The sequence below is a fragment of the Phaenicophaeus curvirostris genome, chromosome 2 (genome assembly GCF_032191515.1).
Source record: "Phaenicophaeus curvirostris isolate KB17595 chromosome 2, BPBGC_Pcur_1.0, whole genome shotgun sequence".
NCBI lineage: Eukaryota > Metazoa > Chordata > Aves > Cuculiformes > Cuculidae > Phaenicophaeus > Phaenicophaeus curvirostris.
The window spans coordinates 69,667,697-69,684,833 of NC_091393.1; the positions used below are offsets into that span (position 1 = coordinate 69,667,697).

At 39.4% G+C, this 17,137-nt stretch overlaps 1 protein-coding gene across 3 annotated transcripts in view; it reads right to left on the reverse strand.

Moving 5' to 3' along the window:
• PLD5 (phospholipase D family member 5) overlaps positions 1-17,137 on the reverse strand; it is a 170,411-nt gene that overhangs the window by 18,820 nt on the left and 134,454 nt on the right. For all 3 annotated transcript variants that reach the window (XM_069852416.1, XM_069852418.1, XM_069852419.1), the window contains one exon: positions 12,739-12,866. In XM_069852416.1, coding sequence (XP_069708517.1) covers positions 12,739-12,866 — 128 coding nt within the window. The remainder of the gene's footprint in view (positions 1-12,738; positions 12,867-17,137) is intronic.

Below are 17,137 nucleotides of genomic sequence, written 5' to 3' on the forward strand. Positions count from 1 at the left end.
GAAGAAGTGATGCATTCGACAGGGAGTACACCCAGCATTGGCACTGAATGTCACTATAGAGCCATGACATGCTCTCACTAAAAGAAAGGAAGGGACATAAGCGGCCTGGCTGTACCCCACTGGAACTGATAAAGTACTCTGTCACAACAGAACACAGCCCCATCATGACTTTTCTTTTTCAGCCATCTGCTCTATTGATACGGAACACTCAGCAAAAAAGAAACCTGTTTGTACAAACAATACAATGTGTTTAAACCATGGGCCACTCTGTGACGATGTTCATGTTGAACCTAACATAGCACTAAGAGTACAAGTTTGTATTTTCTTAGTGCTGTTGATGAAGCTCACAAATAAACTGAGCCTGACACAGGCTCGCTCCTTGTCAAAGCAAGCCAGAAGGCAGAACTGCATCAGTTAAAAATTCCTTGCTATTTAGACTATCAGCATAATTAATATCACTTGGCATAATCACAGCCTAATTTATCATTTTTCAAATGACTTTTCAGTTTACAGTTTCATTACCCCCTCAAAGCAAGCACAAGTGTCTCTCTAGGGGAAAAGCAAACTTGCAACTGCAAGAAACCATTTTTCCAGGATCACGTTTGATTTATTTCTTGTTATATTGCAGGAAACCTAATTAATGTGAATCCTAATTTGATTCTGTTTCTCTTTTGAACTACAGATTTTGTTCCTTATATCAAAGAAAAGTGCAGGCTGGGAAGAAAAGGACCATGTTGGGCTGGTCTCCATTTCCCTGCAGGCAAGCTGCATCATATTTTGATAGTGGCATCATACATTAAACAATTCACTACCTCAGTGGAACCATAAAAAAATATTAAAAGGTGAAGCGAAATATACTGCTAGCTTCTGGAAAGGCCTGGACCCTCCTTTACCACATGCACACACTCATGCATTCTGCTGCTTCTTCCCATCTTTCCTGCACTGGAGCCTGTCCTCTCAGCCCTTATCTTGCGTTCTCCATACGCAGCTGGAAATCACAGCAGGAGCTCTTAGTATTTGTTCTCATCCTATGTGATGCTGCAAGGGGCAGCCTCTGTATGTCTTCTGCTGTGTAACACAGACAGGAGAGTGCAAAGGACTGATCTCAGAATAAAGGCAATATTTATGCCCAAGCATTTCTCTCAGAATGCATAGATTTTTGGGAGCTTTCAGATTTGTGGACTTCAGGGAAATGAACAGCACATAGTTGACTAATTGGATGTATTATTTATAACATTACTGACACACACAGTGGGTTTTCCTTTTGCAAACTAAATAGGGATTGGTGGCAGGTGTGCTGTGGACTCCAACTGGGACAATGACATTGCATATGAATTATTACTCTAACTGTTGAGCCTTGCCAGACTACCTGATCAGCATTAGAATCCTTTTCTCTTGATATAAGCAGAGGGCCAAAGGGTCTAATTAATTTTTGACTGAACCTTGATTAAATTCATTGTACAGGGGCTTGAGGTAAGCTAGGAATCCAACCGGTTTAGATAGATAAAGTAATCAAGTGTAACAGTGTTCAGGCAGCCCCAGAACAATGGCTAGCCTATATGAAAAGCTGTTTCAGAAATCCATACTTGCTCTTCACCCTATTCTTCTGAGTAGCCAACTTAGTTGTGGGGCTTCTGGCTGCTTCAACATGGAAGAAATGTCTCCTGTAAAGATGTGGTCCTGGTATTTTGTCCTAGGAAGAAAACTTGGAATTACATTAATACATCATATTTGTGACCCTAACAGTAAAACTGGGAACACGTTGATTCATGCCTCCTTAATTCCCTCTTTCTGATAAAGCACTGTGTTGCACGTACAGGTAGAGTTCATTTGGGTCATCTGGCAAAGCAGTGGATCCAGCTGAGGTGTCCACTAGCTGCCATTACATGAACAAATAGTAATAATGCATGCTATGGCTAGATCATCATGAGAAAGAGGAATATTACTTTGTTTATTGCATCAGGTCAATGTTCTCTCCAATCTCAGATTTTTTTTTCTCACAATTTCTGTTTAAACTGAGCTCTTTGTTATGACACATACGGAGTTGAAGGTAATAAAATGGAAATCACAAGATGACAGAAATTGCTATCAATTTATTACCTTAACAAGTAAAACATATATCATGAAACTGTAGTATATATTCATGGTGTATGTATATGTAGATTCTATACCTATGCAGCAGATCTACATACAAAATCACAGAAATCTCAATCACAGAAATGTACCGTGCTATTACATTTGAAAGAAAAGCCCAATAAGTGATTATATTGATTAAAAAAGTCTGACCGACTAGCAGACTCACAATTTCAATGACAATGACCCAATCCTCATGACTTCTGCAATTTTCTGAAGATATATGTCACATTTCTCTTTGCATGCCCTGCCTGCCCAATGCATCTCTCTCAAGCAACAATTAATAGTTTGCCACTGAGCAGTTCCATGCAAACGTCAGCAATTTCAGTTTTGGTGACTGCTATTCACTTAACAAAGTTAAGAAAGGTGACTACATGATGACTTCCAAACTAGGCCTTCATACTTATGACGACAATATCAAAGTCTGAAAAGGTTCAGTGACACCATTAATTCTCCACATTCATAAGGAAGGAATGCTTTGTCAGGATCTGTTTTGTTCAGCTTGATGACTTATGGGTATAAAAGACGAGATTTTATACTGAACTGCCGAACCATTATTCTTTTTGTAGAATGACTAAAATGACTGTCCCTCCTTGTCCTGAATCAGGGAGATTTATGGCACTATACTTCAGCCTAATTTACTGTGTGTCTTTTTCCAGTTTACCGTGAAAGGATTCCACTGTTAAAGCTGGAGGTAACCAGGTAGCTGCATTTGGGAACCTTTTGGAATCCCAGCATTTCTGAATGAGGATATTTATCTAGAAGGGAACTATGGCCTGTGCAATATCAAAGTGTGTGCATGTGGGTGGAACCAGATACTGGGAGTACATTTTCATGATTATTTTAATGTTGTTATTTTAATTGTTTAGTTGAACAAGACTGATCTGATGGGGTATGCTAACAGCTAAATCCCCCTGAGAGGAATCTGTATCCATTCATTAACATCACTGATCAAGATTAGCTGCAGCAAGTTCTTGTGGGAGATGACAGAATAGACTGTGGTGCATTAGGTCCCCCTCAGAGATTCAGCTGGGGTTTAATGAGCATGTTCTCTTTCAGCACAACATAAATCACATTTTTTTGGAAAGTGGTAGATTTACAACCATCCATGTAAGTTTATTGGTTTTCTTAAGATTCTGTTGATCCAGATGCTGGAACCCCTGGATCAGAGTGTTTGACCTGTATCAATACATAGGACAATCAAAATGATTAACGGTTTGGCTCGATGATCTTAAAGGTCTTTTCCAACCTAACTGTTTCTGTAAATGGATAAGGCCACACTGCTTTTAAGAGCCATGACTCTACAGGTATGCCTACCCCTTCCTGTAGCTACTCAACTCCAGATTTCCCCATGAGTCAGCTCCGACATAGTGCAATCTGGCTTGGACTTGAGGACAGATAGGTGCAAAAAGGTCAAAGTCTGCCACTCCTACTTTGTGCAGGCTGTCTGCAAGCTAGCTCTGGTGAAGAAACCATAAAACCATCCAAGTACAGCACCTCAGCCTGTGTCACTGTTTCAGGATTTCTTAGTCAACACAACACAAATGAAACTATGGGATTTAGACTTCTAGGTGCAACCAATTGCATGATCTATAAGTTCAAATCAAGCCCTTCTGCACTACTAATCACTGCAGACAGGCCTTATAGAGGTGTGCCTGGAAACCATTCTCATCACTGTGTCCAATGTCTTTTTTGTATATTTTTTTTTAAAGGCAAGACACCTGCCTGGTGCACTATTTGTGCTGCAATATCTGGGAAATCCTTCCAAAAAGTTTCTGCAAATTTCAATAGCTTAACTCCTAGGCTACTAAGTCTTATCTGTTTGAAGTGGATATTTAATCATTTAGCTCTTTAGGTTTATGATTTATTGATTTATAGTTTATTATTGATTACTCCAACACTAGGTAAGCCTATTCTACAGACTTCCACAGCAACTGAAAAACATATCACTAATTTCAGAGGTCAAACAGAGTAATGAGCATACTCTTACAGTTGACAGAAATGAAACAAAAATAAACAGCAAGCTGTATTTTGTCCTCTCTTAGACATGATGTGGATGATTCATGTAATAGAGAAAAACAGTGGGAGAAGTAATATGAATGAGAACAGCTTTCTAGCACCTAAGAGGCAGCAATCAAGCTCTGCATCTAGAGAAACTAGCCAAGTGGGGAAGCACAAGAATTCTTTGTGAACATACAGCCCTACGCTGTTCCCAATCACTAGATCACAAACCCAAAAACATGCAGGAGTAAGGAGGAACTCAGAGCACTACCAGACACTAACAGAAACACAGGCAGAACATGAGCATAGCAGCCACATTATCCCCGTTCCAGTCTGGCTTTAACCAGCCCTCTGTTAGCAGTGCACAGCAATGCTAGCAAGAGGCAAACAGCTCATTTGCTTCACTTGTAAATACTGGATAGCCAGACAATAAATTTTAAGCAGATTAAGCCAAATGGAAAATACTGATTGTCCTGATTTTCTGGATGTAACAAAGTGGCCTGCTTCAGTTAAAGCATAAAACATTTGTCACATCAGACTTTCAAAAATTCAAACTTTACACCATGTTGAAGGAAAACTCCAAGTTCTGCTCATTTCCAAGAGCAACATATCTCCCCCAGGCTCCAAGCACCACCAAAGAAAGAGGAAAGAGGAAAGAAGAAAGAAGAAAGAAAAGCTGCTGTTTTGGAGACAGGTAACAGTCGGCAAACTGCTTTAGATTTTGGTCACTAGCCAAAAGGGAAAATAATAAATACGTTATCAGTGTGTCTTTTGAAGGACAAGTTGTTAAGATCATCACAAGACCTCTGACAATCCAACTAACTTTCTACACTGAAAGAAATAAAACAGAAAGAGTATTTAATTTTGAATACTTCAATATCTACTCAGGCCTGTTTTCTTCACATCTGGTGTCTTTCACCTATGCTTGAAAATCTGGGTTGCAGTTTCATGTTAATTTTTTAACATTAGATAGTTCTGAAAATAACACCATTATAACCAATGAAATTAGCAGCAAGAATATTTTAAGAATTGGATCACATGGTTAACAATGTATCACAAATTTTTAGAAGCAGACATTCTCTGTTGTATAAAAGATGTGTTATAACTCAGAAAAACAAATTCAGATAGAATACTATACTTTCAGCTCAACCTTTACCTATCTGAGCTTAATTTAACCTTGTGGGATGATGAATTTGAAAGAGTCTTGTTTCATGTTATAGGACACTTGAGACTGCGCTCAATTTACTAACAGTGATATGACAGTGAACACCACTGGGGCAGTAAGACAATTAAGCAATTTATTAGAAGATGAAGGCAAGGATTTGCAACTGTCTAAAGTGCACATTAGTGTCATAACCGTAGTTCATACTAGAACAACACTAAATCAAATGGAAACTCTCAAAATAACTTTTGCTTGATTAAAAAGATGTAATCCACTAACTGTGAGACAAAGTATCTTATCTCAAAAGGACCAGATGCGCCAACACATAACTTTAAGAGACTCATTTAGATAAAAGTTTTTTAAAAATGACTGAATAGAGAGTGTTTTTTGCTCTGTGCTTTTCTGTAAAATAGGATGCAATTCTCATTAACAGAAATTTCAAATGTGCAGATCCTGTCTCAGTGATCAGTTTAGAGACGTGGCTCTGCTATAGCAAGATTTGTGGGAAATGGGGAACAAATGAGACCATCATGATGTAGTTCGAGAAATACAGAAATCCAGGATTTATTAGGAAAAAAAAAATCCTCTGCTAGCAGTTTTTACACAGCTAACTAACGAAAAGAGAAAATCATGGGTCTGCTCAGGAATTTTTCCTCTACATCTACATCCTCTACATTTTGCCGAGCCAAAATTTAAGTGCAACTTTTTGAGATAATGCTTTTAAGATGTCACAGACAAAAAAGATGAACAAGTACCCACAGTGGTACTTCTGTGTCACGTCTCTTCAGTAAGCGGAGAAGTCTAGACATTTACAGGGAGCAAGCAGCAGGCTTCTGCTTGAGACCTTGAATGTTCAAATTTGGATGTTAACACTCATATATAAACCCAGCTACCTCCTACCTGCTGGTATTCATAATTTAAGCTTTTTATTTTTTGCCTACTAGTGTACTTAATATTAACCTGATTCCACTTCCAGTGAAGACAATCAATTAAATTTTACTTGTTTCAATAGTTCTCAGTAATAGAATCATCCATTGGAAAATTACTTCTTGCACATAAAGGTACTCTTCTGAAGTGGTTCGGCTAATCCATTACAGTTGTTTTTCCCACTGGATTCAATTATTCATGCGTGGATAAAATTTTTCCAAAACTGTGGTTAGCATGAGGACCTCCAGAAGTGTTTCTTGTGCTAACAAAAGGTTCTATCTGTACTACAAACCTCACACTCCTTAACAAAATTAAGGGGACAAATGCATTTTTAAGCTTTGCTGGAACTATTGGAGTAAGTCAAAACCCAAAAGAAATAGATGAGACTTTTTGCTAGATCTTGCTCTGCATTAATATTATTTTTATGTAACCAACTTATTTTAAGTACATTAGTAAGCTATCTGGTCAAGGAACAAGAAAACAGAATACAGCAGTATAGGCACCTCAAATCACAGGCAAAAATTAATTCGCATATGTACGAATATGTAATTTTAGGCATGTTTGCGTGAATCCTTTTTCAGCCAAACATTTTAACACAGATGCATGCATTTTGCTGAATAAAAATAGACTTCAATATGTTGTTATCTTAAATACATATTTCAGTAGGTTGCATGGCTATGGCCTACACATATTCCTTGGAGTGTTCAATGGTTACAACTAACTTCTCAGTAGGTGACAGCCTGGGAATTCTGGGAAAATACATTATCAACTGCATCCATTACTAAATGCACGTCAGTGAAGTAGAAGTTGGAAGCTGTACAGCTGACCACACAGATCTCCTATATGAAAGAAAAAGTTTGAAGTGCGATTTAAAATTTTATCTTAATTTTCGTCCTCTAGCACACTCCCCTAAAACATATCTTGAAGGCAGAATAACACCATGAAGAACAACAGATCCTCTCTCCAGAAGTATCTCATAAAGCTGGTAAACCTGAATGACTTGTTATACAGTTTTGCACTATTTTATCGGTTTACAGAAATGTACCAGAAAGAAACCAGATTCATAGAAAGATGATTTCACTGATAAAATTTTATACAGCTTATTATATCTAATACAGTGGTATCTGTCTAAGAATGTGGTAAAATCCCTGGCTGTTTTTTTTTTAAAATGGTTTAAGCCTTCTATCATTCTACGTAATTGGGCAATATTTGCCATATATTGCATCCCTGAAACAAAATCTAGACCTGTTCAAGAAAAGATCAAAATATTTCACTATGAATGAAAAAAAATCTTTAATTTTTGTAAATTTTTTTTAGGATATCAAAGGTAAATTTTTCTTTTGCCTGTGGGGTTTGTTTCTAGACCAAGCAAATAGCTGGCATAGATAATTTCAGCCAAAATTATTAGAATTTTGGAAAACTTGCAACCTACGTGAAACAGTTTTATTTGAAAAGTAATGATCAAACTCAGTAATAGACTGTGCTGTCAGCTTTGCCCATAATTTCTAAGATGAGACTCTGGCAAATATAAAAAATTTGACAGTAAAGGCACAACAGTATCTGTGACTATAAAGGTCATTCCCCAAGTAATATAAGCATTACAAAAATTTCTCTATGAGACAGAAAATTTACTTTTAAAGAAAATACTAGTATTGCTTCTTATCAGTGCTGGCAAGTCAAGAAAATGGCAACAAAACTCAGTAAGCTTCATATGAGACTGATCTCCATTGTCCAGTTTATAAATGTAGAGAAGAATTCTCCACGACTGTAAAAATGGAGCCGACACCTTCGGATGCGTAAGTCCTGATGTTGTCTTCTGAGGAGTTGTTAAAACATAAATCATTATTTCAGCTTTAGACTCAGGCCCCCAAGAGAAGAATGATGCTAACAGAGTTGGTTTTTTTATTCCCCCCCCCACCCCTTAAAGGAAGAAAATAACAGTAAAATCCAGTTATATCTACTACAGCAACCTTGCATAAATATTCTCTAGTATGCTGAGCTGCTATATGTTAAATGTTCTGTGCTGCTATATCACAGAAGCATTTCTATATCTTCAGGGCCCTAGCAAGCAGAAGGTAGGAAGGTCTACAGTCCAGACTGAAATACTGTAGCCACCTGCTGCATCTCTAGGGCAACTGCCACACCAGTGAGGCAGGCAGGTGCTCCTGGCGAATCACGCAGTGAATAGACCTGAATGCATGGAAAGGTTCAATAGAGAGGAAGTAATAAACATGCACATAGAAAATACAAGGGAAGGTAAGTGAAAAAACATGCCAACCATAAAATATTAAGCTTTACCTTGCATTTTAGATATCATTAGATGCAAAACTAGATGCACTCACCTAATTTACACTGTAACCGTGCTGCTGAATAACAACACTGTTAACTACAGGGTGACCGACTCGTACTAGATGTTTTGATTGAGTGAGATGACAACCACTGTGCTTGATAGACCAAAGTACCATATGTTTCTAGAACAGCAGAGGCCTACTTTATTCTGCGGTTTGCTGTCAAGGTCTAGCAATACTAATTGAAGTGGTCTGCTGTTTCAATAACCATAGTACTGCTACTCTAAAAGCAGAATGAGCTTTTAAAGAGACCATATGTGACTAATCAAGAGCCCAGTCTGCCTTTTCATGGTCCTTTCCCTGCAGGTAAACCAGGATGTAACAAGAAATGTGCACTGACACCAACAGTGAATTCCCCGCCTTCCACTGCAAAACTACAGAAGCCTTATGCTGCTACTGCAGGCAGCATAAGTGCAAGGGCACAGCCATGGATCTGGACAGGTCTGGCACTGTCTGCTCCACTATGTCCCAGTTAAAACTCAGTCCTTACTCATTTAAGCAGAGTGGAGTGGACCCAATCCCTCATTTGCAGCTAATCTGGAATGAGAACCTGTGCAAGATGTGTTTCCCCAGTGAGAGCTCAGCTCGCTGTTGGGTTTAAGATTAGGTCCTATGTGTGTACAAAGCATTTTCCACAAGAAAAGCACTCAGAATAAAAACACAGAAGCATAAAATGGTTTAAGTTGGAAGGGACCTTAAAGATCATACAGTTACAATTACCCTGCAACGGGCAGGGCCACCTTCCACTAGATCAGGTTGCTCAAAGCTTCATCCAGACTGACCTTGAACACCTCCAGAGATGGGACATTCACAACTTCTCTGGGCAACTCATTCCAGTGCCTCACCGTACTCAGAGTAAAAAATTCTTCCCAATGTCTAACCTAAATCTTCCCTCTTTCAGATTAAAAAACTACCCCATGTCTTATCACTGCACTCCCTGATAAAAATCGCCCCCCCCCAGCTTTCCTGTAGACCCCCTTGAAGTACTGGAAGGCTGCTATAAGATCTCCCTGGACCTTCTCCCCTTTTCGCTAAACAAGCTCAACTATGCCAGCCTGCCCTCCAATGGGAGGTGCTCCAGCCCTCTGATCATCTTTGTGGCTCCTCTCTGGACTCACTCTAAAAGATCTATGTCTTTCCTGTGCTGAGGACTCCGGAACTGAATGCAATACTGCAGGTTAGATCTCTTGAGAGCAGAGCAGAGGGGCAGAATCATAGAATCACCAGGTTGGAAGAGACCCACCAGATCATCGAGTCCAACCATTCCCACCAGTCTGTAAACCATGCCCCTCAGTACCTCATCCACCTGCACTTTAAACACCTCCAGGGAAGGCGAGTCAACCACCTCCCTGGGCAGACTGTTCCATTGCCTAATGACCCTTTCAGTGAAGAATTTTTTCCTTATGTCGAGCCTGAACCTCCCCTGGTGGAGCTTGAGGCCATTCCTTCTTGTCCTGTTTCACCTGCTGGCCATGCTTCTTTTGATGCAGCCCATGATACAGTTGGCTTTCTGGGCTGAATGTGCACATTGCCAGCTCACGTTGAGCATCTCATCCATCAACACCCTTAAGACTTTCTCTTTAGGGTTACTCTCAACCTATTCTCCACCCAGCCTGTATTTGTGCTTGGGTTTGCCCCAGGCCAGGTGCAGGACTTTGCACTTGGCCTTGTTAGACGTTATGAGGCTTGTACAGGCACACCTCTCAAGCTTTTCTCAAGGTCCCTCTGGAAGACATCCTTCCAACACGTCGACTGTGCCACACAGCTTGGTGTTGTTGGCAAACTTGCTGAGGGTGTCCTCAATCCCACTGTCCATGTCTCAGACAAAGATGTTAAACAACACTGGTCCCAGTACCGACCCCTGCGGAATGCCACTCATAACCAGTCTCCTTTTGGACACTGAGTCATCAGAGTTCAGACAGAGTTCTGTGCTTACTTGGTCTCTTACGTGAAAATAAAGGGTCAAGACAGATTATTATTTTAGGACTGTGTATCAGATCTCTTTGACAGTTGCCATGACTTATTAACCTGCAACTCTGGGGTAAGGGAATTGGATATTCATATCTGATGTCAACAGGAGCCAAGTACCTAATTTCCTTAGACTCTTCTGAAACTGCAACATACATTTCTCAACTTAGTGAAAGCAGATTCTCTTTAACTGCAACGATGATTTTTTTTTTCTCTGTACAAATATTCTTCTGGGCTTCATCTTATCTCTCTATATAAAAATATACTACTATACGACAGTAAGATGAAAAATGTCTCCAAATGCATGCTGAAAGGGGAATGATAAAATTAACAGTGAGGAATCACAGTTGAAATACTAGGCTACAAATAACTCAGAGTTTAATGTAGGTATGCTAACAGGAGTTAAGATTTACTTCATTGTGAGAAGAACAAACCCGCAAGGAATTTTAGCATGTGTGATGAAGGTCATAAACACAATCATTAAAACATTTTCAACTAATCTGTGTGGTAGATGTGGTTCTTCTCTTCGTATTTATTATTTCCACTGGTACTCAAAACTCCAGTTAGAAGAGGCTTCAAAATTAAAACACTGCATAAACTATTTATAATCTAAGTAGTTCTGTGGAGACCTATTTTGTTTATGACATACAAACAGTTCAGCTCATGAGGCACGTACAATGTATGTACTGGCCAAAAGCCCAAACTATATTTTTACATTGACTAAGAATACATAATCCTCTTGGCCAAGACTTCCGCTGGTTTGCTAACAACATCCTCTTTCCTAAATTTTCCAGATTCCTTTATAAATATTCAAAAAGTTACCTTATAGATAAATGAATACACATAGGAACAGCAATAATGTATCTACTTCACTCTTTCTTTACTAAAATATTCGGCTTGTTTCTATGCAGACCTTCAACCTCTTTGCCCAAAACAAACCTTAAAAATTTCAACACAACCAATATACACCTTCTTTACAAAATCACTAAAACCTATGTTCAACATTTTTCATGTGTTTCTGAGATTCTGCTCATGTTTAGAAAGTAAACTTTCTTACTGCAAGTAGTAAGTACCTAGGATTGCTTTTCTTTAGCTCCCTGTTGTGCATTTGAATTACTGAAACCTAGAAGCACAGATTCCATTCCCTAAATATGACCAACACCAGCTCACGCAGTCAGCTGTATGTAGCAAAAATGAACTTACAGCCTTAATAATTCTGAAATGGCTGGGAAAAGAAAAAACACTACAGATATCTACAAGAAGACAAATAAGATGCTTTACTGATGAATTATTAGGTTGGTATGGATTCACAGCCTACAGAACAGGATTTGTACTTTACCTGAGAAGGATGTAGGTGTTTTATTTCAACTTACCAATACCCTTCTGGTACTTTGGATAGAATAAGATATAAAAATTAGAAATCTACCTTACTCACATCATGTATTTGGCTTTTCTAACATACCCTCAATTCTATCGTACATATTCTGTTACTTTGATCAGCAGTGGTAAATACATTATTTCTATACTGCTTCTTCAAAATTGTCATGGACGGCAGAGTCCTCAGCACTGCTTGTTATTAGAGGCCCTAATGTACATCCTTCAGCTCTCTTGTTTATAAGGAAACAAAAGATGGAATTATCTCTTGATACGTACAGCCTTCAATGACCTTATACTATTTAACTTTATGTACCCATAAATCTCTCCATCCCCAGAGATGGTGGGTATTTCATCATACTTCCAAATGGATGCATGGGTTATATTTCCAGATTTTGCTTTTCCTTATTTAAATGGCAGATGAGAAGGACTGGGTCATGCATACAATACCAAGGAGCTTCCATTCCTTTTTCCAACCAGTTTGCTCACTTTTATTTTTTTAAGTAAACTAGAACTTACAATCTTGAAACAATGAAATTATTGCAGAAATCAAAAATGGCAGTCATAGTTTTCAAATTTAACTGAAAGCATAACTACTGAGGATAGTTATTCTAATGAAAAGAAGTAAAATTTACAGTAATACACATTTGTCAACACAGAAGAGTCATCAAAACCATGCTAGCACAGTTTTTGATGCTAGCACTTCTGCAAGTAAAATATCAGAAAAAGAAAACTATAAGACTTCACTGTCTAGCCTCAAAACATTACTTGTTTCCCCCTCTTTATACCTTCAAAGTTATATGATTATTTTTCCATGTAAATTACCTGTCCCAATGATCTCCAGTCTAGGCTGGCACTTCCAATGTACACATGCTGTTTATCAACAATCCAGAAAGATGACTGAAGCCGACCTTCATTATATGCTGACATGTTCATATACAACACTTCAGCACCTAGTGATTTAAAGATAAAATAATAAATAGCACTGTTTAAAAGACTGTAATTCACATTATTAAAAGAAAGAAACAAGTTCACGTTTCATGTCCTCAGCTTTCAAAACTAGTGAAGGATGTAACTAAACTTACTGTCAAGATTTAAAATCAATGATAAACAGTGTTACTGTCCCATTGTTTAAGACCTTTATTAACATATATTCGAGAAAAGAACATATAGGGAACATTTACATCATTTGTCCTGTTCAACATAATTTTCTTCCATTTTAGAACCAAATAGTTGCTATTTTTTCCAGTAGTGTATGTTCCTAAAAACCGCTTATTTTTGAAGGCCTACTTTGTAATTCAAACCGGCTCTGCATTAGAATAACGACCTTCAAAATACAAACCAAATAACAACCCTTTCCTGTGAAGCAGACTCTGCTCCTTTGACCTGTGCAATGGTTTGAGCAGGTAGCCTATGATGTGCTGTCACGTGGAACAGAGCCCAACAAGAGAATCAGGAGAGGAGAATTAAGGAGTGAGGAAATAAGCAAAGGCCTACAGTATGCTGAAACTGCTTTTAGTCCTGCTAATCTGTGACATTCAACCCACCATTCTGAATTGCACAATTTTAAAAAGGATTACAGGCCACTGAAATCAAAGAAACTACTTGTTGAGTAAAAGCACATTGACTCCATCACGTCAGCAGGGATGTCTGAATTGCCCCCCTCAGGATGCTTGCAGGACTAAATCTGGGATATACTTATTATTAGGTGAATTTAGGGGGATTTCTCATATCATTATTGTTCTTTCAGTGCTCCAGTGTTTGTAAGATCAGGTGATAAATCTGAATTAAACATTGCTGAGGGTAATTTAAAGTAACTCACTTGTCTTCATATGTCAGACATGACAGTAACCAGGGAAGAGAAGTGACAGTAAGCAGCAGCCTGAAGGGTAGTTAGGGGACCAGTCATCTCCCATTAAACACTCACGAGATCACCAGCACCATGACTTCCAGTTTAAAAACATTTTTGAAATATCCAATGCTGAACAAAAACACTGATTGCCAAAGTTACAATTGGAGCCTATTTAACCACTAATACTAATGTTAAAGTAGCAGATATCATCAGTAACCTGACATAAAATTCAAACGTTGTGAGATGTCAGGATCTGTGGGCAGTTTAGACATGGGCATAAGCAGTGAGATGAGACTACCATTCTAAAGTATAATCCAGGCTTCAATTATTTAAACATTGACTGTAGCAGTGCAGGAGATACTGCTGTCATGCAAACCATTAAAATCAAAACCTGGAACTCAACTTATTTTCTTTCAGCCAGCTCATAAGGCTGAGGAAACTGTACCTCCAAGTTGATTTTTAAAAGTCACATGTTGCAAGCAGCAGCTACTGTGCAGCCTATTAATAAGCCCTTAACTTTTGATGAAAGGTAACATGCATCAGTATTGACAATTGCCTCTGTTCTAGAAGCCCTTGAGATGTTTTGTTAAAATAGGCTTATCAGGCCTTCCATATAATCCATCACCCCTAGTGTGGTGCAGGTCCAATGTGGAAATTAAATTGGACTGATCAATATGTGAAGCTGTAACAGAACTCGGTATCACACTGTAGTCTCAATTACCCAAAGCTGTGGGTCTACTAAGTTCAAAGCACAACTCACAATTTGTAGACTTGATTGCTAACGTAGATGTCAGACCATTGAAAACATAAATCTAACAATTTTGCTCCACTGAAGATTAAACTGTAGAGTGAGACCTTAGAGTAAACCAGTGCTGTCACTTACACATTCAAGTGGATTTGCCTGTGCCATTAAACTGTGCATTGTGAAGGCTGGGCCAATTGCCCTCTTGCTGCAGGAAAACAACAGACCACTGTAGGGATCAAAGCACGCTTTAAGTAACAGACATTTCTCTGAGTACTTTCTCTTCTAGGTGGGGCATTTTTTGCACTCATTAAAGGGAGATGACTGACGCAGTCTGGAATGCACAGAGGGGACTCTGCCATTGAGAGCCTGGACCTTCCCCATCTGATGGAAAAACAGCCCCTGAGAGGTGTCAGACTTCGGCTCAGGCTCTTGCTCTGTCTCATAATGGAGGAAGAATACAGAAGACAAAAGCAGCATTGCAACAAGACTGGATTTTCATTAATTTCCCAAAGAAATTCAGTTCCCAAAGGAATCCCAAAGAAGAAGGCAGTCTCAAGCAAGTGCCATTTAGCATTCCTAGGCTTGCAACATCCAATTTGGTCTAGCTGCCTGCTCCCAGGTACTCCACTAATGACGTCATGCAGGTCACAGGGCAAGCTTGACTTCAAGAAAGGGATCTTAAGCCTAGGACCTTTTCATAGAAAAGGTACACATTTTGTACACATTTGAGTGAAAACACTCCAAGCAGTTAGCAGGAGACTCTACATATCTATGCTCTATTACAAAAAACTGCACATCATCAAGAAGCACCTCTTGGCATAGCTGTGTTGCAGCATATGCTGGCTGTGGATCTTCCTGCTGCTCAAGCAAGGCAACCAGGTACCTATGCAAACCGGGATACTTCTTCATGGGAGATGGCAGAAGGCCAGGACTCACAGGGCTGCCACTTGGCTTCCAGACCCATATTTTTGAAACAGTCTGCAGGTGTACCAGGAGGCTTTGGATCCAAAGCCTGTGAGCAGTCTAAGATATTTCCAGGTTTTCGTGGTACAGAGGCAACATCACTGAGCAAAATCACCTCTCTGGTGGATACAGTAAACTTTTTTTGTAAAGAACAACCAAAAAGAACAACTGTTTATACTGCTATTATCACAGCTGTCTTAAAAGCAAACATGCAAAATCTGCCTGCAACAGCTTTTAACACTGCCAGTTACAGGCTAAACTCATTCTGGAGTTAGCAAACATAACGCCCAAGAAACAGAAGCTGCATTTGCTTGTACCAGGACTAAAACTGGCCTTCTGTCTTCACAACTTTTTTACTTTCACTATAGTGTTTTTAAAACCAGAAGGAAAGAAAAATAGGAAATGGGAAAGATTTAAGAACTGAGAGGAGAGCCATACAGTAGGAAAGTATGCTGCAACAGAAAGGGGGTGTACCGAAATGGACATACACAATCTGATGGCAAGTGCTGGGACTATGCATTATGCGGAGCCCTGGGAGAAGGGGTCATGAAGCCAGGATGGGTTCCACCACCCCCTGCTAGGAACAGGAGAGTTGTAAAGGCAGAGATGATCAGGAGCTTTTGAATGCCTCTCCCTCCCCATTTTGGGAAAACAGTTTGACAAGCACAGGCTGCAACGGCACAGGAGGCAATGGAAGGGGAGAGAACACTGGGGTGGCAGGAGCTGTATAGAGCTGTTGAGAGGATAGGGAAGCAAGGAGGTTGTAGGAGAAGAAGGCAGAGCAGGATGCAAGGAAGCACTAGTGTATGCTGTGAGTTTGGCCAGTGAAAGCAACACTACTTACAGATCTCTTGTATATTTGCAGTTTGAACCTGAAAAATGCTCCTGCACCAAATCCAATCCACTGTGTATCTTTCAGTCACCACTACCCATGTCACCACCAAGTGGGCCACAGTAGGAACAGTTGCCTTCCTCTGTTTACCTCATTCTTCCCATCCCTTCACTGTCCTTATCACCATGTCCATACCTGTTGCGATGTTTTTATTTTTCCTCTCCTAATTCTGTGTACTCCCAAGCAAATACCTCAAGTAATGAGACCTATAAAAAAAGTCTGAGAATGTGAGACGTTGCCTCTTTGTTTCACCCCACTATCAACAGTGACCTCGCATACAAATATACATGTTTTGGCCTATACTTTTTGGAGGGTGGCCTCAAGAAGAGTCAAGAGTAGACTAAACTGGTCCATACCATGATCCCTAGAGCTCACAAGCATATGTATGCACACTTAAGCACAGCTGGTGCTTGAACAGCCTGTATGGCCACTCTGCAAGGCTACCACGTGGATGGAAGGCAGCATGCACGGCATTTGCCATTGTGTCATTGACTTGCTGTACTCTTGCAACTAAACTGAGTTTTGAGAGCAGTACAGATGCAATTATCATGTGCTAATTCAGAATAATGAACAAAAGATCCTTTATTACCCCTAGGTCCCAAACTAGGAAATATGGATGTGTACAAATAGACATGTAAAGTGAATTTCTCCTTCCCTACATTTTGCAATAGATACTTTAGTTTTAATTATTTGCTTTCAATTACAAGTCTTAGCACAAAGTACACCCATGAATAAAGAATCATCTTTATTCTACTGAGACAAAAATCCAGTT